The sequence below is a fragment of the Carassius gibelio genome, chromosome B18 (assembly GCF_023724105.1).
Source record: "Carassius gibelio isolate Cgi1373 ecotype wild population from Czech Republic chromosome B18, carGib1.2-hapl.c, whole genome shotgun sequence".
NCBI lineage: Eukaryota > Metazoa > Chordata > Actinopteri > Cypriniformes > Cyprinidae > Carassius > Carassius gibelio.
Genome location: NC_068413.1, coordinates 9,977,230 through 10,001,433, shown reverse-complemented (window position 1 = coordinate 10,001,433; position 24,204 = coordinate 9,977,230). Strand labels below are relative to the sequence as shown.

General features: G+C 36.0%; 3 protein-coding genes across 6 annotated transcripts; 2 read left to right on the top strand and 1 right to left on the bottom strand.

The window, feature by feature from the left end:
* The first annotated feature begins 51 nt into the window (after positions 1–51).
* si:dkey-12e7.1 (uncharacterized protein LOC557553 homolog) lies at positions 52–6,272 on the top strand. Of its 4 annotated transcripts, none has more exons than XM_052582518.1 (2): positions 52–310; positions 4,180–6,272. In XM_052582518.1, the coding sequence occupies exon 2, from the start codon at positions 4,248–4,250 to the stop codon at positions 5,370–5,372; it is 1,125 nt and encodes a 374-aa protein (XP_052438478.1). In that variant the 5' UTR covers positions 52–310; positions 4,180–4,247; the 3' UTR covers positions 5,373–6,272. The 4 variants fall into 4 exon arrangements, with proteins under 4 accessions (XP_052438478.1, XP_052438477.1, XP_052438476.1 ...); XM_052582517.1 differs by having other exon boundaries at positions 4,174–6,272; XM_052582516.1 differs by lacking the exon at positions 52–310 and adding an exon at positions 2,912–3,634.
* Positions 6,273–7,100: 828 nt separating this feature from the next.
* Positions 7,101–15,586, top strand: LOC127977573 (aminopeptidase N). The gene is made up of 20 exons (XM_052582509.1): positions 7,101–7,788; positions 8,376–8,515; positions 8,789–8,928; positions 9,025–9,145; positions 9,661–9,815; positions 10,764–10,871; positions 10,991–11,134; positions 11,271–11,336; positions 11,663–11,728; positions 11,813–11,946; positions 12,113–12,195; positions 12,317–12,453; positions 13,171–13,226; positions 13,313–13,460; positions 13,547–13,635; positions 13,715–13,819; positions 13,904–14,077; positions 14,164–14,304; positions 14,629–14,710; positions 14,839–15,586. Exons 1-20 carry the CDS (start codon positions 7,166–7,168, stop codon positions 14,986–14,988), a joined length of 2,862 nt encoding a protein of 953 aa, XP_052438469.1. The 5' UTR covers positions 7,101–7,165; the 3' UTR covers positions 14,989–15,586.
* Positions 15,587–17,335: 1,749 nt separating this feature from the next.
* Positions 17,336–20,456, bottom strand: LOC127977576 (arpin-like). Its single transcript, XM_052582520.1, has 6 exons — positions 20,305–20,456; positions 19,888–19,963; positions 19,382–19,514; positions 18,956–19,162; positions 17,737–17,900; positions 17,336–17,499 (listed from the first exon to the last, which is right to left on the bottom strand). Exons 1-6 carry the CDS (start codon positions 20,394–20,396, stop codon positions 17,491–17,493), a joined length of 681 nt encoding a protein of 226 aa, XP_052438480.1. The 5' UTR covers positions 20,397–20,456; the 3' UTR covers positions 17,336–17,490.
* Between the last annotated feature and the right edge of the window lie 3,748 nt (positions 20,457–24,204).

Genomic DNA, 24,204 nt, shown 5'->3' with positions numbered 1-24,204 from the left:
CATTTCTCCTGGAAAAATGCTCTGCCCATGCACACACATTGACCAGAGGAGAGCGAGACTGCGCACATCGACGCTCTTCAAAATTTTAAAAAGTTTACCGTGTTCAGCTTCCCCAAGAAGCCAGCGTTAACATGAACAGTGGATGCAGTTTGTTTTTACGGGGCAGCAACGGAGTGTATCGAGTGTGTTTGTGTGTTCTGGTCATTTGAGTGACGAATGTTTTATAAACAAGGCCCAAGTAGACGCTGGCTTTGCACATCGTTTGCTATTAAAACATGGAGCTGTCCCTGTGATAAAAGACCCCATTCATGTGAGTACAATTGCATCAGATTTCTGTATTTTGTTGGACATCAACACATAAGTGAATATAGGTTAATGGAAACAACACGAAACATCAATATTGTTGCTCCGCCCATGGCACGCCAGGAGCTTGGCTTTTTCTGGAAGGAATCGGAAAGCTGTATTTTCTTTTATAAATATGATAAAACTAAATAATTTTTGGATATATGAAGGATGCAGTACTACTCTATAGGTACTCAAGATTAACATGAGATTAGGCAGTGTTTGGAATAATGGCGTTTAAAAGAACGGCGTTAGGTAACGACGTTATTTTTTCAGTAACGCGGTAATCTAATTACTTTTCCCGTCGTTACAACGCCGTTAACGTTACTGAACGTTAAATGCGGTGCGTTACTAAGCATTGATTTAATAAACTATGCAATCCGAACGGACCTCTGGCTCACACAGCAAGTGAGGAGGTGGGTTAATGACGAGATAAGCGGTTGTGATTGGCTAAGGCAGAGTCATGTGTTTCATGGTAGCCAATCAGAGCCAGTGTTTTTACACACATGCCGGAACACACGGCAGCGCCAGCGGCGCCAAACACACACACACACACACACACACACACACGCAACAGCTACACAGAGATTTGCAGCAGAGATGGCGAGTCAGGAGCAATCCGATGAAAAGTTGGCATTTTCAAGGTGAAGATATAAGCACTACTTCAAATTCATTGTGGTCAAAGGCAAGAACGTGCATGTAATGTGTGACACGCATCTACAAAGCTAGTGGCCGAAAACACTTTTCTTACAAAGATAATACTTAAAGTGCAGGATAAAACTCTTGCTGTCTGTTGACGTGCAATAAATATTGAAAGTTATGTACCTGTCTGTTCTACAGTTATGTACCTGTCTGTTCTACTCATTTCAACTGACTTGTGAAAACTGCAAAAAAAAAGTACAAATTCTCTGACATGTAGCAACTTTTTTTTTCTTTTCTTTTTTTTTTTTACAGTAACGCAAATAGTTACTTTCCCTGGTAACGAGTTACTTTTATTATAGAGTAATTCAGTTACTAACTATAGTGAGTAACTATAATTAATACATTTTTTAAGTAACTTTCCCAACACTGAGATTAGGTAAACTGTGTATGTTATGTACTCTTTAAAAGCTAAAGTTTGCATGTAAAAAACAAATCATTTTAAAGTTACAGGTAAAATATTTAATTATTCAAAAGGACGATCTTTTAAAAAAAAAAAAAAACTGGTGTCAGATAATTGTGTAAAAACAAAAGAAAGAAAAGTATACATTTTAAAATATACTTAAGATCTAGCTATATTATGATACTGCATTTGTTATCCATTGAGATGAGATGCTAAATCTTGTTGCATTTTATCAATTATTTCTTTTGATTTGTAATGTTTATTTCATGAATCAAATTGAAAAGCAGTGCTGGGCAGTAACTTGTTACAGTTATAATATTACTTTTTGCCGTAATGTAACTAATTACTAAAAAGAGTTCAGTAATAATATTACAGTTAGGTCATCCATAGAACTGCTAGATTTATTTTCATAATTTCACAAATTGCGTAGGCACAAGATCTCTGCAGTGCAGCAGGCATATTGAATATAAAAAGTTTACATTCAGCAGATGGAAATATTGCCAAATATTACATTGATTTTGTCAGATGATCTGAACACAGTTTTGTAAATTGTGGGATTACTTTAATCTGGCACTACATGGCTTGCCCACATCCCTCTGATCCTGATATAAAATGCACAAAAGTTTTTTAGAGAATAAACATTTTCTCAAGAACTTATTTGATTTATTTTGATTAAATACAAACTGGAATATCATCGTATATTCATACGAATATTCAGGCTATACGCATAACAGAGAAAGTATAGCCACAATTAGCTTCAAGCTACAAATGAAAATTAATGAGATTAATACAACACTTTTACTTATAAATTACTATTAATCACCACTGAGTGTTAGTGATAACTTATGACTGAGATTCAATGTGGATTTTATTCAAATGATGAGGCAGAAATATATTGTTTTTTAGAAAAATTTTATGGGGAAGATAGGCAACTTATGTAGGTGTGAAAGAAAAGTAATGTAACCTAGTGTAACTAATTTCTGTTGCCAGAATGTAGTATTATTACTTATTACTTTTGAACGGAGTAACTAGTAGTCTAATGAGTATATTGCATTTTTGAGTAACTAGCCCAACATTGTTGAAAGTAAATCAGAAATGTCAACAAATAATTTGACTGTGTAGAGTAGACTGCAGAGTTCCATTAACACAATTACAAAATGGATGTGGAAAAATGTCATTTAAAATTGCCAGAAACAGGTAAAGGGACTTTGTTTACCATAAATGTAAACATTAAGGTTCTAAAAGATGATTATATGAGTTGTGATGGCTATACCTAAAATGAACATGGGGATACATGAAATTATGCAAGTAGTAAACAGACGTGCCCACATGTGGCTTATTGGAAAATTCACAGCACGCTTGAAAAAAAACGGAATTGAAACGGCGTTTTAAACCAGTTCATTGAATTCAATTGTTCGAAAGAACCGATTCGCTGAAATGATTCGGACTTCCCATCACCAGTCTGTGCAGATGACTAGAGTCTAGACCTAAATTACCTACGTTACCTAAATTCACGCCGTAAAATACGTTTTTAGAAACGATTTTCCTCAATAACATCGATCAGCGTGAAATATTCGTTTAATACAAAAGTAGTAATGGAGAAATATGACAAAACGATACCGCTGGATGCGGAACTACTGACAGCAGAAATCGAAAAGCATGTCGAGCCTGTCCTCGGATCAGTCCTTTTAAACTAATCTTGTTTAAGCTAGCAGCAGGACTACATCCACAGAGCTGTTCCCGGATCAGCCCAAAACACTCGAGGCTGTAGCACGCACATTGATGATGTCATTCGCGGAGAACAACAACAGCCTCTCACAGGGATTAGCCGCTTAGTTTGCTCCAAAGTGCTGACATACTCTCTCTCATTTAAAACGCTTTTTTGAATTAAGAGCTCAGTCAGAACATCACGGTTATTTGAGTTAAATTATTTCACCGGGCGAACTTTAGAACAGAAGATATTTCACAGCTATTGCTAAAAGATATCAGGCCGCTATGACAAGCTAACGACGCGCTACTAATAGTAAATTAGTAAGTTTGCAAAGGGTTTGCAAGTTTGTATATTTTGTATTTGAAAAAAGAAAAAAATACAAGACTTATTTCTTCCACCAGTCTCTCTGAGCAGAGTGTTACAGTGTGCTTGCCTATAATATTAACTTGACATCCCAGAAATATGCTAGTATGTTAAAGGTAAGTTATCAAAACTGTTTCCATATGGTTTACTAATTTAAGTTAAAAAAGTATGCATTGCACAGTGATGAACTTAGACGTAATATGTTTTATTACTGAATACGTTTTATAAACAAGGTGCTTTGTCCTGTTACACATTAAAATGACGTTTAATTTTGAGGGAAATTATTAATTCAGTTCACAAACCCGGTGTGAACGATTTCTTTCTCGAATCGAATTGAATCAGTCACAGAACAGTGCCGAAGTTAAATTAATCATTCAGAAAGGATCTTTTAATATAACTTGAACACATAAAATGCTTTAATACTGCTTTGTTTTATACATTTACTTTTGTATTGAAACAAAATGTTTTTAATAAAATACTTAATCCGGTTCACAAATATTTCCTTCATGAATTGAATTGACTCAATTACAGCGGTTCTTGAGTTATCTGATTCGGTCGGAGTGCAACTTTCTGATGTAAATCGTATAATGAAGAACTGGCAGACAATGTTTACTGTTGAGATGCACATAATAAATTACATTGTGTTTTCTGCAAGGTGCAGTCAAACGTCACTCATTGAGAGAGCAAGACAAAAGGATGATCTTAAGGATTTAATCAAGCACTTACAAAATGCCTCAAGGGAAGAGAGCACTTGTTCCTGTTAATACAAGGAGAAGGGTTAAAGCTGATGAAGATTACTTCCCTTTCAACTCCCTGCCGGTGGAATGTCAGCTCCATGTGCTCTCATTCCTCAGTGAGGTAGACAAATGCAACTCTGCCCTTGTGTGTGCGAGCTGGAGCTGCTTAGTGCGCTCTGGGAAGCTCTGGAGGGTTGCAGACTATTCCCGCCGTGGGGTGTTTCATCTTGGCCAGGAGGGTCTGCTCGTTTCCAACAGAGAGTTTGAGCGCTGGAAGGCTTGGGTTCACCATTACACCCATCATCTTATATCCCGTGGGGCTAGTTTGCTCACTCTGAAGGCCAGTTTTGATCTAGGAGACCAGTGCAATAAATGGGGAGAGCTCCTGTCGCACCTTCTAGAGAACGTGCACTGCCGGGATCTCAGTCATTTAGACTTGAACTGGACATTTACGCTGCTTGAACCTCTTGACCTTCGTGTCCACACCAGTTCTAGTTCCCATCAAGACAATATTACCAAGATGGACCAGATTAATAACTTCCAGGTTCTCCTGGCCAGACTCGTCCACAGCTGTCCCAGGATTGCCAAAATGCGCCTGCACTTCGACTGGTCCGAAACATCAGTTGCACTGATCACTCAGTTTCAACACCTCCGTATCTTAGAGTTGAAGTACTTTTGGGTATTCAAAGGGGTCAGTCCGAACACTTTACAGACGCTGACGAAATCCCTGCCTAATCTAAAATCCCTCACGCTCCATGTTCTTGTTCCGCTGCGAAATCTAGGCATCTCATACACCCTTGAATCCCTTTCGCTCGAGTTCCTAGATGTGTCACCCAGTCGTGGTCTGGTCTTCTCCTGCCTTAACCTCCCAGCGCTGCGAGAGCTGCGGGCGAAAAAGATAGTTCGAGGCATTACTCTGGACCGTCGGACTCGGCTACAGATACAGAGCCGATGGCCCTGTTTGTATCAGGTCTTACGTGAAGGGACGCCCAAACTTCAGGCCCTTAACAATGAAAGACTCCTTCCCAACTGGAAAGAGCAAAGTTACCGAGAGCTGACGTCTATCCTCCAGCAGTCTTGCTATTGTCTTCAGCATTTAGACAGTTGGCTCTGGTGAATTCAAGACTTAAACAATACCAGGCCACACATAATGGCCTAAAGGCGCACAGCCACATCCTGAAGAAAATTATGTAGGAAAATTAGAAGGACCAAAATATAATTGGATAACACACTTCTGCTGATCCTCTATAATTAAAAATATTTTAAACTGTAATTTAATTATATGTCAGCCATCGTTTGCTAGCAAATAATTGGAGTAAGTTCAATATATGTCCAGATTCTTAACTATACAATTATGTTTCAAAAGAGTTTTGGCTTGTGTTGCTATGAAGGTTTATGTTCCAGGCTGAAGTGTGTGCATTTTTTAGGAGCTTAGGTGAATTCAGGAAAATTGTTCTATTGTGCAAAAAGGAGGATAAAGCGGATTGCTGCAATGGAGTGTGGATCATTTTGACAAGAACTTTAATTCCTTAAAGCATTTCAGTTCTTATGTGTTTTAGTTGGAGTCCTCAAAAAACAAAGGGGTTTTTGCCTTTATTTTGTGTGTATTTTTGTCTTGAACTAAATTTTATTTCGGTATTTACAGCTGTCTACAACTTATACCTTTAAAACATAGTGTGCCTTTAATGACATTTGTGAGCCATGAAGTTTTTTCTTTGATTTTATGAAATGAAGATATTGCTTTTAGCCTCAAACCAATTGATCAATCGCTTAATTTGTTTCACGTACACATAGGTTTTTGCAGCTGGATTTCCTAGTAAACACCCCGAAGGATGAAAATATGATTTGAATGCAGTCTCTCATGCTCGTCCACAGGATGGCACCCTTTTCTAGCTTTTCAGTTGTTTCTTTCTCGCCACCCCTAAAAGCAGCAGTCTGCAGTGGTGCAGTGATCAATCAATTCTGTGTACAGACTGGAATTGAAATGGCTATAATAAATTGATATGATTTTACTTGATCAATATGTGTGCCATTTGGTTTGTTTTAAAAAAAAACAATTTTATTATTAAAAAATGCTTAGCAAACCTTCACTCATCAATTTCATTTCCTTCCCATCAGTATTAACATATAAATGTTATTTGTAAGATAAACTGAATTACTACTTGGTCAACTTCAGTCTGTTTCAAATAGGCTGATTTTATTTAAACCAAAATGGTTTTCTTTTCAACATCATGTAGATTGTAAGGGACAGAAGTCTTTTTGTTTTCTGAATTAAAAGGGTGAAAGTTTTAATAGTCTATTTTTTATTATAAATGGCTAAGATATTTGGTTTGAGATTTGCCAATGAGTACATTTATGTGTTATGAAATTTTTATACATCTATCCAGGGGCGCTGCACAAGATCTCGGGCTCTATGCCCTATACATATATATATGTACTATATATATATTGATGTCATCAGAGGATCCTGGAAAAGTTTCTGGGCAGCAAGAAGGTCCCAAACAGCTGGATGACTCATCACTGAGGTCTGAAGGTCTCAGGACTCAAGAATATCAGTTTGGGATTGCTCTACTTGGGTCCGTTGATTAAGAAAAAATTACTTTAACATCCGATCCATCTCTTTTCACAGCATCAATGCTCTCTTTTGTGTTTTTTTTTCTGACCATGAACTACTTGATAAGATATTAAAACTGATTCCAGATGTGGGGCAAAGTGTGACGGGACACAGTACTTGTGTAATGCCATCATATCTGTTTGTTTCCTTCTCACCCATGCTGGTTAATGTGTAATTTTGAAATGCGTGGTCTCTTCTAGGCGTGGTATAGATACTTGACGCCTTTATCAGTACATAACAGAGAGCAGGTTTGCCAAGATCAGTTCATTCTTGGAGGTTTCTCAGAAGGATCAGAAATGGCCAAAGCAATGGGCCTGTCCAAGATCTTGGCTGCCGGCGTTGGGATCCTCACAGTTTCTTCTGTTTGTGGTTTAGTGATGATGGCTGTGGTGTACAAAATTCAAATAGATAAATTCCCTCCGGTGAGTCCACCACCTCCGATTAGACCTACAGTTATCCCAACAGATCCTCCATCGAATTTCAGACTTCCTGACAATGTGATTCCTGAGAGCTACAAAGTCTTCATTCAGCCGTACCTTTACTCAGCGATAACGAATAACTATACAAACCAATCCTTTGCTTTCACGGGAAACTCAACTGTTAGAGTAAAGTGTATGACACACTCCAAGACCATCTTTCTTCATGCTCAGGACCTAAATGTGACGACCGTGGAAGTGAGACAATCGGATACAAACGAGAAATTAACAGTGAATCGATATAAAATTCATCAGAATGAAAGTAATTTCTTCGAGATCCAACTCGAGGATATAATGTCTGGAAATGGGACCTACTATGATATTTTCACCACATTCGAAGGGGAACTTTTTGACGGCTTGGAAGGGTTTTATGTGAGCCGGTACACAGAGAATGTAAAAGCCAAGGAAGAGGAGGAGGAGGAGGAAGATGAGTATAAAGAGAGGTAAAGACTTATCTAATATTAGCAAAAACATCTTTATTAACTAGTATATTTTATTTATTTTTTTCATTTATATTTTACTCTTTCTAATGTTGCTTTTCAATATGTGTTCAGTTCAGTTAACAACACCCAAAATGTGCATGTTTAATCATATCACCCTAAGAAACCCCTCATATATTTGCATGTATTGCATGTCTAAAGTTTTTCTTTATCCTATTCACCATGGATCTCTTGTCCAGGTTTTTTTGTAGCAAGCCTTCAGAGATTTTTGTTGCTCGATTCATCACTTCGTTGTTGTTTTTACACATGGATATCACATTTTATGACAAATAACAAATCCAGAACATTTGAACTCGGTCACTATTGTTCATTTTTGTTTACTGTTTTGCATAAAAATGTAAACATTCCTCCGGAGATTGTTGCTCATTTCTTCTCTAAAGCTATTAAATCCTCACCTCGCTGTTGTTTTTACATCTGGATATTGCACAGTTGTTTTATGACAAATAACATAAATCCAGAACAATTAAACTGAATTCATGTTGTTCATTTTTATTTACTTATGTTTTGCATAATTTTTTCCCCACAAACAGATTACTCGCCACCAGTCTGCTGCAACCCACAAATGCCAGGAAAGTGTTTCCGTGCTTTGATGAGCCAGCGCTGAAGGCTGTGTTTCAAATTACTGTGCTCCACAGACCTGGCACTGTTGCCATATCCAATGAATTAGGAGGTTAGGATCCTTACTAGTTATCATTAGACTCGATCATGTCAAAATCTCACTATTCTGATAATAATGAAAGATGATTTCATATAGATATTTAGGTCATCCTGCCTCTAATAGAGATAACAATAAATACCAGAGCAGAAAACAGCAACGGATTCAAAACCTGAAAACTTTTGAAAAGACTGTTACTTATCTGCAATGAACGGAAAAAACAAAACAAAAAAAAAAACAAGGTTTTTGTGTACAGTACATAACTTTTCATTTTTGTTTTATCATTAGATCCAAAAACGACAGAAATAGACGGAGAAGAATGGTTTGAGACTATATTTGAAGAGACCCCCATCATGTCAACTTATTCATTGGCCTTCACTGTATCTGAATTTGAATCTAAAATGATGTCTTCCGTGACAAAGATACATGTATGTTTCTTTATTTTTAATTGAAGGCACTTGATTGCCTGCTTATTTAGTTATTTATTTTTAACATTTCACAAATAATGATTATGTATTTTCAAGATACATGCTCGGAGAGAAGCTTTTTCTGTTGACCGTGCTGATTACGCACTTGAAGTTACAGCGAAGATTCTGGATCACTATCAGATTACATTTGGATCAAAATACCCACTAAGGAAAATAGGTGAGTCAATTAAAAAAATAATAATAATAACCACACACTATTTCAGTGTGTATTATTTTAAATCATGCATTAATTCAAGTGGATGGAGTTTAACGTGTTAAAATTATAGGTCAGTAAAAAATTTACATTTATTCATCTTCCTATTGTTCCAAGCCTGTACGGCTTAATTTTTCAGGGTTATAAATTTGAAACAACAAAAAAAAGTCTTAGTATTTTTGTATCCATATACTGTAAGTCAAATGGAGTCCCAAGTAGTTTTGGAGCCCTTTGATTTTAATTTTATGGAGAAATTCATTCTTAAAAAATATATTTTGTGTGTGTGTGTGTGTGTGTGTGTGTGTGTGTGTGTGTTTCACAAATGAAAGTAATTCAGGTTTGAAACAATACTTGTTGTCAATATATGACAGAATTTTCATTTTTGTGTGAACTGTCCTACATTAAACATGCACAAGCTAAAAAGAGAGCATACACGCTCAAGCTTCACAAGATTACATGCAGAGTTTGTTTTATTACAGACCAGATCGCTTTACCAGACATCAGTGTCGGAGCAACGGAAAACTGGGGTTTAATTTCATATCCGGAGTCAGGTCTGCTGTATGATAAATCTACAGGATCGACCTTTGATCAAGAACGGGTGGCCACCCTGATTGCTCATGGATTAGCAAATCAGGTAAACATAATCATATATTCATGATAATGTATCATTCATTCCTGACTAAAGTTTACACAAGTGAGATATTTCATTTAATGTCATTGTTAACCTAGATGTGCAGTAATTTAAACCTTAAAAAAATATGATGTACATTGTCTGAAAGATGAGTAATCATTTAAAAACAAAAGGTTTAGGACAGCATGTGGATGTGGACTCCTTCAGAGTCTTAGATACCTGTTTCCAGAAATTATTAACTTCAGGGCAATCCCAAAACAGATGTCTATAGGTGCCTATAGAGTTTCCCGAGCACAAATTACAATTGGAAGATGAAGAAAGCTTCATTAAATATTGTTTTCTAGGAGTGAGATACAGCCTATGAACCATTTTGTAGTAAATTAATTGTTGATTAGGAACAAGTTTAACATTGGCCCATATTGAATCCCAACTGATATCGTCAATGCTGTTTTTTTTTTGTTATCAGTATCATTCCCTATATTAAACGTATGTAAATATTATCCGTATATAAATCTCTATGCCTGATGTCCAAAATTGGGAACGGTTTATAGGAGGCTTCCAAAAACAACAAATGGAATAAAGATACTATAGCATTCATAAATTGACACAGTTTGACAAATTATATTTCATGCTGAAGTGTGAATAAAAAATAAATAAATAAATGACCAAAGCTCCAACTATAATCCCCAATAAATAACATGACATTTTAACTGACCGTGTAAATAATAAAGTAGAAAGAAACTTTTTCTTTTCATTTTGATTAGCCTGATTATTTAGCTATTCTGTAGCATGATTATTTAGTTAATTGTATTTTATTAGTTGCATTGTGCAGTGTATTTTCTTTGCTGTAAGTCTACAGAACAGTTTTACATAGATCATCCTCTAGCTGTTAAGAACCCATAAATCTTTAACAAAATCATCTTTACGTTTCATACCTGTGCTTAATTTCAGTGGTTTGGAAACCTTGTTACCATGCGCTGGTGGAATGACTTATGGCTGAATGGAGGATTAACGACATACATGTCCTACATTGGAGTGGAAGCTGTTGGCTGGAACTTTGTATGTTTTGGTTTATTTTAGAATAATGATTTTAACAATACACCCTGGTCAATTCTAAATTTGACTTGTACTTGCGTCCTCCAACCTCCTCTGATGATATGATTCTTTTGTGTTTTCAGAGAGATCTATTTGTTCTCAGAGAAACCCAGACTGCCTTTCAAGTGGATTCCTTAAACTCTTCCCATCCTCTCAGCTCTCAGGAAAATGATATTCAAACTTTCTCTGAGATCACAGGCCTTTTTGATGCCATCACCTACAGCAAGGTTGGCATCAGTACACTTATGATGTTGATAAGCTTAATTTACAAAAATGTTACAATACAATATTACACAAAATTATCATTTATAAAACAGTCCTTTAGGATTAAAAGGCACTTTAAAAGCTTTGTACGTTTTTTAGGGGGCTGCTGTTTTGAGAATGCTGGCCAAATTCATGACCGAAGAAGCATTTATGAAAGGAATCAAGGTAAGCCGAAATGGGGAGAAATGTATATAAAATATAATACTTATTATTTTTTAAATACATATAATGTTGAAACAGCTTATTTGAACCCCCAACTCAATTTATCATATATACATATTTTATATAGATTATAAAACCATATTAATAAACAACCATATAAAAAAAAAAAAAAAATATATATATATATATATATATATATATATATATATATATATATATGATTCTACCGTTTCCATAGCATAATATATGTGCTTATGTATTAGAAGATTTATTTTGGAAGATTTTAAGGTCTGGACCGACTGCCTAATTACTAACTGTCTGTATTTTAGAATTATCTTGCCAAGTTCGAGTACCAGAACACTGAATACAAAGATCTTTTGGATTGCTTGCAAGAGGTAAATTAAGGACCTATATTCTATGTTGAAATGATAATAAAAGATGTTGAAAAGATAGTGACAAATATTTCCCACAATGATCAGGAGACAAAAGAAGATGTGGAAGGCTTCATGAGCACATGGATTGAGCAAGTGGGGTATCCAGTAATCACCATTATTACCCAGACAGGGGAGACTACTCAAGAACACTTTTTACTAAAGCAAAAACAGGGCCATGAGTGAGTTTCAAGAACCAAATTGCTTTTTACAATAGTATCATATTATTGAATTATTTCACATGGTACTGGATTTAACTACAATACAACAAAAAGCTATAAGTGGGTTTCCTTAGCCAAACTAATTTTTATTGATTCATACAAACATTGTTTATTTTCTTCCTAACAGTATTGCATGGCAAGTTCATATCAGACACATGACGGACAGAGAGTCTGAAAAGAAACCCGTAACACTGAAAGTAAAAGGTCCAGGTAAGGAACAAATAAGCATAATTTCAAATAATACAAATTAAACCTGGCAATATAGCGGGCATGAATCTGCGGTTGCTGTTAGTTGTGATTAACCGTGCTGCTCTTGGATCTCTCCTTACAGTCAAATTGCCATCCTTCCAACTTCAAGACAGAGACGAGTGGCTTCTCGCAAACATCGACTGCACTGGCTATTTCCGCGTTAACTACGATGAAGAAAACTGGAATAACCTTCGTATCCAACTTGAAAGAAATCATAATGTAAGTATCTTTAAAGAAATATTAGTATCCCTTCAAATTAAATATAGAATGGGATCGCAGACGTAAATGCTTGGCCAACATGCGGTCTGCTTCTAGACATCGTAAAAATAATCAATGTGACATCAGCAAAGAAAACTAAAAGAACTTTTTTCAACAATTTTGTCTCTTCATCGTCAGTCTTCGACGTGTGTTCAAATTGTTGAATAAATGCGGTATTTTTTGTTTTCTTTACTGATTTTACATGGACTATTTTTTACAGTGTCCTGACTACCTTTCTGAGTCTTGAACGTGTCAGTCATTGAACGTGTTGCTGTCTATGCAGGAAATAAAGCTTTGGATTTTATCAAAAATATATTAATTTGTGTTCCGAAGATAAACTAAGGATTTAAGTAGTGTAACTACTTAATGACTTTGGGTGAACTAATCCTTTACATAACTTAAACTGGCTTTTAAATGAGCCCGACTGGCTCCGAGTAGGGTTTTGAAGACCGCTGACACATTCAAATACTTTCTAGTTTTGAAATAACGAGCAGATATCAATACCAATGCATACCAAGTGGCCAAAAAATTGGAAACATTGCACCGTCGGTTGTTATTTGGCGTGGGACCACCATGGCCACCTGTGTTCACATACTTACATAAAATAGACTTTGTCATTAATACCGATATGATATAAAGTGGCTTAAAACTGTTCAAATCTTATTAATGTGTCTTTAGATCATTCCAACCATCAACCGAGGGCAACTTATTGATGACGCTTTTAATATAGCAAGGTAATGTTTCAGTTGAACAATGTTGTAAATAATTATTTGGCTCACTGTGAATTGTTGCTGTGTATTAACCAATTAATTCTTTATAGGGCTCATCGCCTCAACATCACTATTGCACTAAGCCTAACCAAGTACCTAGTAAATGAAACTGAATATATTCCATGGGATTCAGCACTGAAAAACCTGGATCATTTAGTCCTCATGTTTGATCGCTCTGAGGTCTACGGTCCGATAACGGTGAGCATAAGGACACAGTTTCCTGAATATGTGCATAACAGTGAAAATAGTGTTACTCGGCATTAACTGTACAATTCTATATCTAGAAATACCTACGGAAACTAATCACACGACTATATGAACACTTTGAGGAGTACACAATAAACGGAACAGTTCCTGAGAAACACACTGACCAGTAAGAAGCATTTTTGTCTTGCTTTATATATATTTTGTTGGACATCTAGCAATCATTATTTATTTTGTTTTCCCTTCAGGTATAACCAGGTAAATGCTATTTCAGTAGCCTGCAGCAATGGCCTTGCTATTTGCACAGAAATGGCTAGAAGTCTATTCGAAAAGAATAAAAATGAGACCAATAAGTGAGTTGCGCGTTTTAATTAAAATACTGTCAATTATAGTTCTACACTATACATAAATTATATTGACTTGAATTACCTTTTTAGATTTAGAATGCATCCGAATTTGAAGAAAGAGATCTACTGCAGTGTAATAGCTAATGGTGATGAGGATGACTGGGAATTTGCTTGGGAAGAATACCAAAAAGCCACTGACGCTGCCGAGAAAGACAAACTAAGATACGCCTTATCATGCACCAAAGAAATCTGGCTGCTAAACAGGTCAGTGCCGAGATATAAGCTTTATATCATCTCAACGACCCATTTTGTTTGCTTCATACTCACTATTGGCTTTTGTAATACCACAGATATCTCCAGTACACTCTTGAACCTTCAAAGATAAGAAAGATGGATATGGTCTCTACCATAAACTACATTGCCAAAAACGTCGCCGGCCAGCCTCTGGCTTGGGATTTCGTCCGTGGGCACTGGTCCTACATCACCCAAGAGTAAGTTATGATTTTTACATTGATTTAATTTCAGTGCATGGAAGCTAGAGAGGCAAATGTTGTTTTTGACTTGACTTCAGCCAATGATGGATTAGGGAATGTAAATCTTGTAAACTCAGGCGGGAATTACAACAGCAATGAGGAAGTTGTTACATCAAAGTTAAATAAAAGAATCGAAGATCAAGAGCAATTCAGGGTCCAAAGGCTGCCTTCAGCTATAAATAAATGATAGATAGTCCTAATTGTCTTAAAGGTTTTATCACACAGTTGCTTGGAGACCATAAATATATGGACAAATGTCTAACAATCATCTCCTTTGGGCAGGTATGGAGCGGGAGTCGTATCTTTAGGCAGTCTGTTGGATGCGGTGACAAAAAGGTTTTCCACGGAGGTCGAACTTCAAGAGGTGCTATTTTTTTTACTCTTCCTTTCTTCTAGTTATTGTAGAAATGTAATATCTGACAATGTCTCAATCTTTAATTGTGTTTCTACCATTGATCTTACACAAACATATTTCAAATTGTCTCTCCACAGCTGAAGCAGCTTCAGAGCGAGCAGGAGGAGAAAAAACAGGGAATTGCAGCTCGAGCTTTGGAGCAGGCCATTGAGAGGACAGAGGCCAATATTATGTGGGTGAAAGAAAATAAGCAGATGGTTAAGGACTGGTTCGTCGGAGAGCTTTAGGATCTTTTAGTTTTTGTAAGCCTGCACAATCAGAGTATAGTCAGAGGAGCCAATACAATCAAAAACTGTTGTAAAGGCATTCTGCAGCGAATGGAAATGCAAGTAACCCCCTCCTGTGGTCTGAAGATGGGTTTGAACAAAAGACCACTTTCACTGGAGAATAATTCAAGCTTTAGAAGGGAAGAACAAAGAGTGTGCAATTTTAAAATGGCTACATAACAGATCCCCTATGCTTTGTTGAGTAGTTAATGCCAAATCTATTGTGTATATTAGAGAAAAGGCCTAGAAAGAATGTTTAGGACAGCTTAATTTATTGTCTTTACTATGATTTAGTTGATATTACTGACTAAGTATTGTTTACAGTGATGAAATCACATCTAAGCACATTAGGAAAAAGCACAATATGTCTTTTTTATTATTTGTATAGTTGAATTTAATTAAAATAAATACAAAAAATATAAAAGCTAGTATTTTCATCTCTGTGAATGACTGATTGAGAACCGAATGATCAAAGGTTATGTGTGTTTTTGTGAGACTTAATATTTTTATTGGAGTCAAACATGTAAATCTTTAAATAAAGTGCAATCTTTTTACACAACTGTTTTTGTTTTCATTATAACTTTTTTTGTGTTCATATTCCAATACATCTTTGATGTTATGATAAGGGATGCACAATATATCAAATATACTGTATATTTATTGTCTATATTAGATATTTAACAGTACATATTTTACATTTAGATAACCTTTGCTGCCATTTAAATGGTAATTTACGTAATCTTTAGGAAAGAAATATAAACTTTTAGATTGTACATAATGTTACGATGCCTAAATTTAATTGTAGCATTTAATACAATTAATTTGAGTAGTTTTTATTCTTTCAAAATAATGCCATTAACTGGTTCTCAGCCATAATTTTAATATTGCGGCATCTCTAAATATGATATAGTACAATCAATTTACAGTGCTTAACGATCTTAAAGGGGGGGGGGGGGGTGAAATGCTATTTCATGCATACTGAGTTTTTTACACTGTTAATGAGTTGGATTCCCATGCTAAACATGGACAAAGTTTCAAAAATTAAGTTGTAAGTTTGAAGGAGTATTTTCCGGTTTGTCACAAGTTTCGGAAAGTTTTTTTTCGAGTACGGCTCTGTGTGACGTTAGATGGAGTGGAATTTCCTTATATGGGTCCTAAGGGCACTTCTGCCGGAAGAGCACGTGCTCCCATATAGCAGAGCACTGAGAGCACAGACATTCACTGATCAGAGCGAGAGCGTCGCGAAATGTCACAAAAGGAGTGTGTTTTTGGTTGCCAGGGCAAGACAACCCTGCACAGATTACCTAAAAAAAAAAACATTAAGGGACCAGTGGATGGAGTTTATTTTTACAGAGCATCAGCGGAGTTGTGCAAGTGTTTTTGTTTGTTCCCTGCATTTCGAAGATGCTTGTTTTACAAACAAGGCCCAGTTTGACGCCGGATTTGCGTATCCTTTATTTCTTAAGGATGATGCAATCCCAACAAAAAAGGGTCACGATCGTGTGTTGGAACCTCAGGCAGTGAGTAAAACTGCTTAAAATATCTCTCTGTTGTTAACTTAGCTATCGGCGCGTAAGCACATCAAGTAAACCTTGTACACCTTTAAAGAAAAAAAAAAGACGACATAAAGTGGAACTTATTCATTTTCCAAAACCGCTAAGTGTAACGGAGGCCAGCGAGTAGTGCTGTGCAGGTAATGGCTGTAGCCATTTAGCCTCCTTGTTAGTGCGTGGGCCTCCCATGCCGGAGACCCGGGTTCGAACCCCGCTTGGACTGAGTGCGAGGAGCGTCAGAAAGGACCCGGGAGAGAGGGGTTACATAAGCAAATATATACAGTTTTGGAAAATTTATGTTTCAATACATACTAGAGACGTCCTGCTGTAGTCGTTGCTGCTGCTGCTCTCGTTCAGTTTCAGCCTCGGGATCTGATTCTGGATCATAAATAAACGGCTGAATCTGACTGTTAGCCATGGTTTGTTTTGGATGATGGTTTTTTTTTCCTCACGGTAATGTCACAACTTCCAAACGCTCTCAACGCAAAAGCCTACTCACGCTCGTGATTCTTTAGCTCTGCCCTCACGTCACGCCTCCAGCCGGTCGTGTTTTTCCGAAAAAAATCGGCACAGACTATTTTTGTCTTATAAATATAATAAAACTAAAGACTTTTTGGAGATATGAAGGATGCAGTACTACTCTATAGGTACTCAAGATTAACAGGAGATTGAGTGAAAATGAGCATTTCACCCCCCCTTTAAGGATATATCTTTAATACACACATTAAGTACATTATAAAACATAAATGTCTTAATTCCAATGGCACTTTTCCTGTTTATTTATGATACTTTCCTGTAATAACATATGAATACTAACAGTTAGGTCTTGTTTCGTGGTGAAGCCGAAAATAAACATTTGGAGGACAGATAAGGCACTTGTGATGCAATCCTTGAAGCTCAATGGTGTCTTTCAGTCATCCTGAAACAAGATCCCACAAAACATAAAACAGATGTTTAAGGTTTGCACAATGAAGCTCAAACAAATCCTGTACTGGATGATTGCATTAGTTTCACTTCGTCTTAAACCTCTTGATGATAGAATAATAGTAAAGGGTAAAAAAGATTACACATCTGTTCATGATAAACCCATTTCCTAAACCAATTCTCTATGTGTTCAGAACAAACACAAATCTCCATCAATTGAGAAGAATCTTACCCATTCTTCATCGTCTGCTCCCTCGCCCTGACCGCCACTCTTCCCTGCATTTTCCTGATCTGCTTTGTTAGCCATTATCTTCTCGGTCCACGATGCTCCAGCATTCTCATCTCCTGCAAAGTTGCATTTCGTCACTGTACCACCGTCCAGTTTGGCGAAGGAAACTAGACAGACAAAACCAGACAGAACAGCACATGTAGCCACCTCGATTTCCACAGTATGTACTAGGGGTGTAACGGTACACAAAAATCACGGTTCGGTACGTACCTAGGTTTTAAAGTCACGGTTCGGTTCATTTTCGGTACAGTAAGGGAAAGAAATGCAAACATTAAACTGCAGGTTGTTAATTTCTATAAACTTATATTTAACGATTTACACTTTTTTTAAAATACTTTTTAATAAAATAGATATAAAATAAAAAAAGAATAAGAAATAAAATACTGCTGCAAAGTTATCCACTAAATAAAAGACTCTCAGTCTCAAACCAATATCATATAATAAAATATAATGAAAAATATAAATAAATAACTATGATTACAGTGCAGCATTACCAATCCCAGCTTGTAGGCCTGCTCATGTTTAAAAAATATAACTTTTCCAAAGTGTAAAGTGCAGCATCAACATTTCAGTTTTTAGACCTGCTCAGATTTCGTTAATGCGTTGGACTGATCGGAATTAAGAGCAAAAGTCTGTTTAAATTCAGGGAGCTGCGTTTGAATTAGAATAATTTTTTTTCCTAGTTGTAGTGATGTTCACACTCATGTGATGCCTTTTGAAAACCTTAGGCCGGTGACACACTGGCATATTGCACCTGTCAAACATAGTCTATTTTGCCGTCAATACTGTTGAAGGTGTCTTTTATCAGTAGGTATTTATTGTTGTCATGAATACAAGATCCTGGTCTGTCGGTGGTCTCCCTCTATGTCACCTACAGTAGCAGCAGTGCGCTAGCGCCGCGTCAGGCACGATTCTGGTGTGTAAAGACACAGAAAACGCGAAGCAGCCGTCACGCAACTCACACGCAGCAGAAACGCCACGCTCACTTAATATGTTCGTTTGGAAACACGAAAATGTTCCGCACACAAAATATTGCATTCGGTCATTCGATACACACGTGCACCGTACCGAAAGCCCTGTACCGAAACGGTCCGGTACGAATATACGTACCGTTACACCCCTAGTATCTACTGTATATAAGATTTTTCATCATAGCACTTACAAATAAAGGGCCCATCTCCTTTCGTTTTAAGACGGATTTCTTGGCCTGACTCAAGCTCTGTTCTGTCCATCTCTGCTTCTGAGATCCAGAATGCAAAGGCCTGACTAGGGCAATATTTTGCTGTTACTTTAACCAGCTGATCCTTATTCACAATGTCACTCAGTTGGCGCTCATTTAGACAATCTGTTTCCCCCTTAGCCTCCACTTCTGCAAGGATGATACAAATAAAAACAACATACATATAACAGTCTGCTTCAATCCATCAAGATATTTTTGGTAAATCAGCATTTATAAAATCATATATTTACTTACAAGAGTTTAATCAGATTTGTTTTATTGCATGTTATAAATGAATGCTGTTCGAACAGGTTCCCATTACAAAGCACAGTAAAAAACTTGCCACATCTAAACCAATTGTTTACTCACTGAAGGATGACATCAGATATCCTGTGTTGACCTTCCTGGTGTCACTGAAGTTAGGTTCAATCTCATTTCCTTTTGAATCATATTTTCTCCGATGGATTCTGCTTGGTTTGATGTACAAAACATTGTAGCGCTCCTGAAATTAACAAAAGCAATTGTCAAATATTTGTCTTTTTATGAATATAAAGTATAATATCCTCAACCTTTCAAAAATTTGGAGTTGGTACATTTTTTGTCTCTTATGCTGATCAAAATACAGTAAGAATATATACTGAACATTAATAAAATGTATTAAAACATTAATAAAAAACAGTTTTCTACTGTAATACATAAAAAATATATTTATTCCTGTGATGGCAAAGCTGAATTCTCAGCAGCCATTACTCCAGTCTACAGTTTCTATTCTATATGCAGATTTGCTGCTCAACAAACATTTATTACTATTATAATTATTAATATTGATAACAGTTGTTAACAGCTTGAGTTCTTAATTGAGGAAGTTATCTAACCTTTCTGTTGTTCATATCTGTTATGACGTGGCGTGACGTGTCCAAAAGTGCTCCCTCTAAAATGACACCATGACCACTGGAAAGGTAAAATTCGAAATAAAATACAATGCGAATGCCTAGAACAAATTAATACAAAAAAGTACCATGGGAGCCATCATTTCCGACAGGACGACATTTAAAATCTCTGTCACTTTTATAAATCTATGGTAAATGTAACTTGTTATTAACCACCGCTGCTGTCGAAATATTCTGTGAAACAGATCACATATTAATTTACTTAATTTATTGTGTTCTTGCAGTATTAGCTATAACTTAACTAACTAATGCGTTTGGGAAAGGGAAAGGGAAACAATGGAGACGTAAACCAGGCTGTGCTGTGCATCGATGTCGAATCATGCATAAACTTTCAAGTATTACCTCTGGTGAACTAATGGATCCCATGTGGAGGAGAATTTCTCATTATGGACAGGTTTGTTTAATAAAGCGTTGTTGTCATAAATGCGACTCATTTTCTGTCGATGATTTGGATTTCGTCGAATCTGCTGCTACTTCCTGGTTACGTCATAAGGAAATCTCAATCCAAATGAAACCCCTTTGCTCAAGTCGACTTTGTTTGGAATTTTAAAACTCACTTAATAAAAAAAAAAGTGTTATGTTAGCTGATCGGGCTATCGGGGGGTTTGAGTTAGTGGATTTTCTACTCTTAATAATTAATTTAAAGTTAAATGGATAAAATTTAAACAACCCCAAATCCTTCTGGAATTTTATTCCAAATCATATATTTAATCCTGATGGAGGTTTACATTTTTTATTGCGCTGCAACTTTGACATTTCTAAAATACCTTTATCTTTATCTTTTTTTCATAAACAGGCCTTAATAAGTTGGTCAGTTATATATAATTATAATCTTTCTCCACATAGCTACTTTATTTGGAATAATAAAAATATTAGATATAATTTTTTTTTTTTTACAATTGGTTTGATAATAATATACTTTTAATCAGTCAACTTTTAGATGATCGTGGTGTTCTTTTTACTTATGAACAGTTTATGCCAGAATTCTCTTTTCCAGTCCCCTCAAGACAATAAGTCATTGTGTTTGGTGCAATTCCTGATTGTATTATACCTTTAGTAAAGTCTGGCCCTAAAGGTTTGTTAGACTATCCTCTTTTTGACAACACTAATTTATTTGTTGACCAAAGTCTTCTCATTACCTCTAACATATTTAGGGATATAGAATGGGTTTTGGCTTCTTCGACACAAAGATTGTTCTAATAAAGTTGTTGAAGTCTCTATTAAAATTATCCAAAATTGCAATCCAATGAATCATAAACTTTTACGATAGTATTTCACCCAATTGCTCCTTTTGCTGTTAGTATGAAGAAACGATCAATCACTTGTTTTGGGACTGTACTTACAGTAAAATCTTCTGGATTTATTTTTTTCATTTTGTTAAAAAATATTTATATACAAACTTTCGTATACCCCCCCCCCCCCCCCATTTTTTTTGTTATCTTTTAATATAAACCCTTCTCATTGTAATTTTATAATTAATTAATTGCTTTATCTTGCTACATTTTACATTCATAAGTGTAAATTTTCAAAGAAAACTCCCTAATTTCTTATTTTCAGGAACGATTTTGATATGTATGTAAACTCTTTAAGAAACTCTAATAATTCTATTGCATGTAAGACTCTTTCATGGTGTAAGTTTTATAAGCTAACATAGTTTGCTTCTGGAGTATTGTTTGTAACCCTCATTGTCTTTTGTTCATACTTTCTCTTTGTAATTGTATTTTTTGTTCTTCTATTGCATAATAATAATAATAATAATAATAATAATAATAATAAAAACCCTTTGCTCTTTTAGCTTGAAAGATACTATTTGTTATTACTCTGACTCTGCCAACAAATCTAAATACAATCTCTACTTTTATATTTTTACGCTTTTACATCGATAAACAAAACAGTATGGATTTAATTCCTACGCTTTTTACATTTTCTGACTAAAGTTGATTCACTGCTCACATCTTTTTGCTCGACTAGCAATAAATATTGTGTGAGGTTTTTGGCACCAAATGAAAAATGTAATTCTATGGACTAAATTTCTTGATTTAGTTTAGATAGCTTTCCTTCATTGCTCTTATATTTTTTTTGTTATATTTTTCCTTTTATTATAAGCTAAATACCCCCTTATTGTTTTATTTCTCCTCTTTTTCTTGCTTCTTTTTTTTTTTGTTAACGTTCTCCTGAAGGTGACTGAATATTTTCATCTGATTTTTTTTATGTAGGTATAAACACTTGTAAATTAAGAGTTTAAAATTAGTCCCCCCCCCCCCCCCTCATCTTTCATCCAGATTTGTATCTTCGTGTTATTTGCGCAAATATGACTGATGGCTAATATTTAAAAAATATGTTATTTGTTATTACAGATTTACTATTGAAAATGAAGGGGGGGGGGTGTAATTAATTATATATCAACTTACTATGAGTCTAATCCATATCTATTTGGAAAACACCAGAATAAGATTTTTTTCTCTTTCATAGAAATGACACATTGCTTTGTAACATTTAAAACCTGATGATTCACATTGTCGCATGATCCCATGTAGAAATGAGTAAGAATACGAATAATATATGTATAATATCCTCCAAGGACAGCTGAGACACCCTTACGGTAACAGCCAGTCTCTAGATAAGCTTAAATAAACACAAGATAACATCATAGCTCTTCCTCCAAATCAACTTCACATATTTCGTGACTATATGAGCATTGTGGACTCTGCTCTGAGTTTCCACCTGTAAAAAGTCCCACCTCAGAGATAAACTGTCCTGAGCAACAGCCACGAAGTCTCGATATAGCACCAATAAAACACAAACCCAATAAATGTCTAGAATCAGAGCTCTTTCTCACGTGTAATAAGTGTTTCAATTTAGAACCCCACCAATGTCTTATCTGCTGTTTTACATCAACACAGTTTCTTACAATGTTTTGGCAAGTCCCTCAGCCAGGTATTTAACCACACATTGCGTCTCTGAGCCCATCCACCTGGAGCTTCCACTTCATAGAGACGTTCTCTTTCGTCTTTGTGGATCTCAAGATACTTTTTACAAACTGTAAACAATTATTTCAACAAGTTGTGTAAGCTTTGGGTGTCAGGTTTCTATTACATAAATAATCACAGATAAGAACCAATGTAACCCTCTTATCAGTTCAATATCAGTTCAATATTGATTTGTATATTCTGCACGCACATAGAACAATCATCTAGGAGATTAAGGAAATGCAGTTGTCAAAAGTTTGCAGACATTTGCCTATGATATCTGGTGCTCAGATTTGGCTGGAGAACCAAATCGGCTCAGAAAAATTATTGGCCCACCCCCATGTTTTATGACAATCTAAAGCCAAAGGATCACCCTTTGTGTGGAGTGGTCTCTCTCAGACAAATAGCAATAATATTGTGGTCAATAAAACAAAATGCATTTGAATTTTAATTAACATGTCTATGTTTACAAAACATGAACTAATTGCTCAAAAGTCGGAAATTTCCTGTTTATTTTTATATAACTGTCAATCTGAGGCTACATTAACACGACAACGTTGTAGTAAAAAACGGAAAAGGTTTCACATTTTCACAATGTTTTCAAAGCGATTAAACCTATCCGCGAAAACGGCCAAAAACGTAGTATTACGTATGCCAGGCCAGTAGTTGACGCTGAAGAAGCGTTAGCAAACTCTTAAGCAGCAACAACAGTACCATATACTCCGCCATTGTTTTTTATGTTTGTTCGCACTTGCCTTTAAAATCAACATGCATGTCTACATACCTAACATGTACTTCGCATGCGCATGACTTCACCATTTTCAAAGATTCCAATATTGGGTGTTAACACAGTAACAAGAACTGTGGCATTTTCAAAAACTTGCACTTTGAAACCTGTTTTCAAAAATCTGCATTTTCAGGCAACAAAACACCATTTTCGAGTAAACGAACGAGTCAGTCAAAACGCATAAGTTTCTCTTTTTTGCCTGAAAACTTTGTCGTTTAAATGGCCCCTCAGGCGTGATTTGGTGATAAATCACCATCTTTCAGAAACGCAAGTCGAGTGACTTTCTCACAGTATCACACTTTGAGGAACTGAAATGAGGAATTTAATTCATTCATTAATTCATTACATTTATATAGCGCTTTTCTAGGCACTCAAATCGCTTTACATTGTGAGGGGGTATCTCCTCACCCACCACCAGTGTGCAGCATCCACCTGGATGATGCGACGGCAGCCATATTGCGCCCAGAACGCCCACCACACACCAGC

Coding starts and splice junctions, on each gene's coding strand:
- si:dkey-12e7.1 (XM_052582518.1), top strand. CDS start 4,248: ATGCCTCAAGGGAAGAGAGCACTTGTTCCTGTTAATACAAGGAGAAGG.
- LOC127977573 (XM_052582509.1), top strand. CDS start 7,166: ATGGCCAAAGCAATGGGCCTGTCCAAGATCTTGGCTGCCGGCGTTGGG. Junction 11,947..12,112: donor AAGCAAAAACAGGGCCATGA/GTGAGTTTCAAG, acceptor TCTTCCTAACAG/TATTGCATGGCAAGTTCATA. Junction 14,305..14,628: donor TGGTCCTACATCACCCAAGA/GTAAGTTATGAT, acceptor TCCTTTGGGCAG/GTATGGAGCGGGAGTCGTAT.
- LOC127977576 (XM_052582520.1), bottom strand. CDS start 20,396: ATGAGTCGCATTTATGACAACAACGCTTTATTAAACAAACCTGTCCAT. Junction 19,515..19,887: donor CAGATATGAACAACAGAAAG/GTTAGATAACTT, acceptor TGTTAATTTCAG/GAGCGCTACAATGTTTTGTA. Junction 19,163..19,381: donor ATATCTGATGTCATCCTTCA/GTGAGTAAACAA, acceptor TCATCCTTGCAG/AAGTGGAGGCTAAGGGGGAA.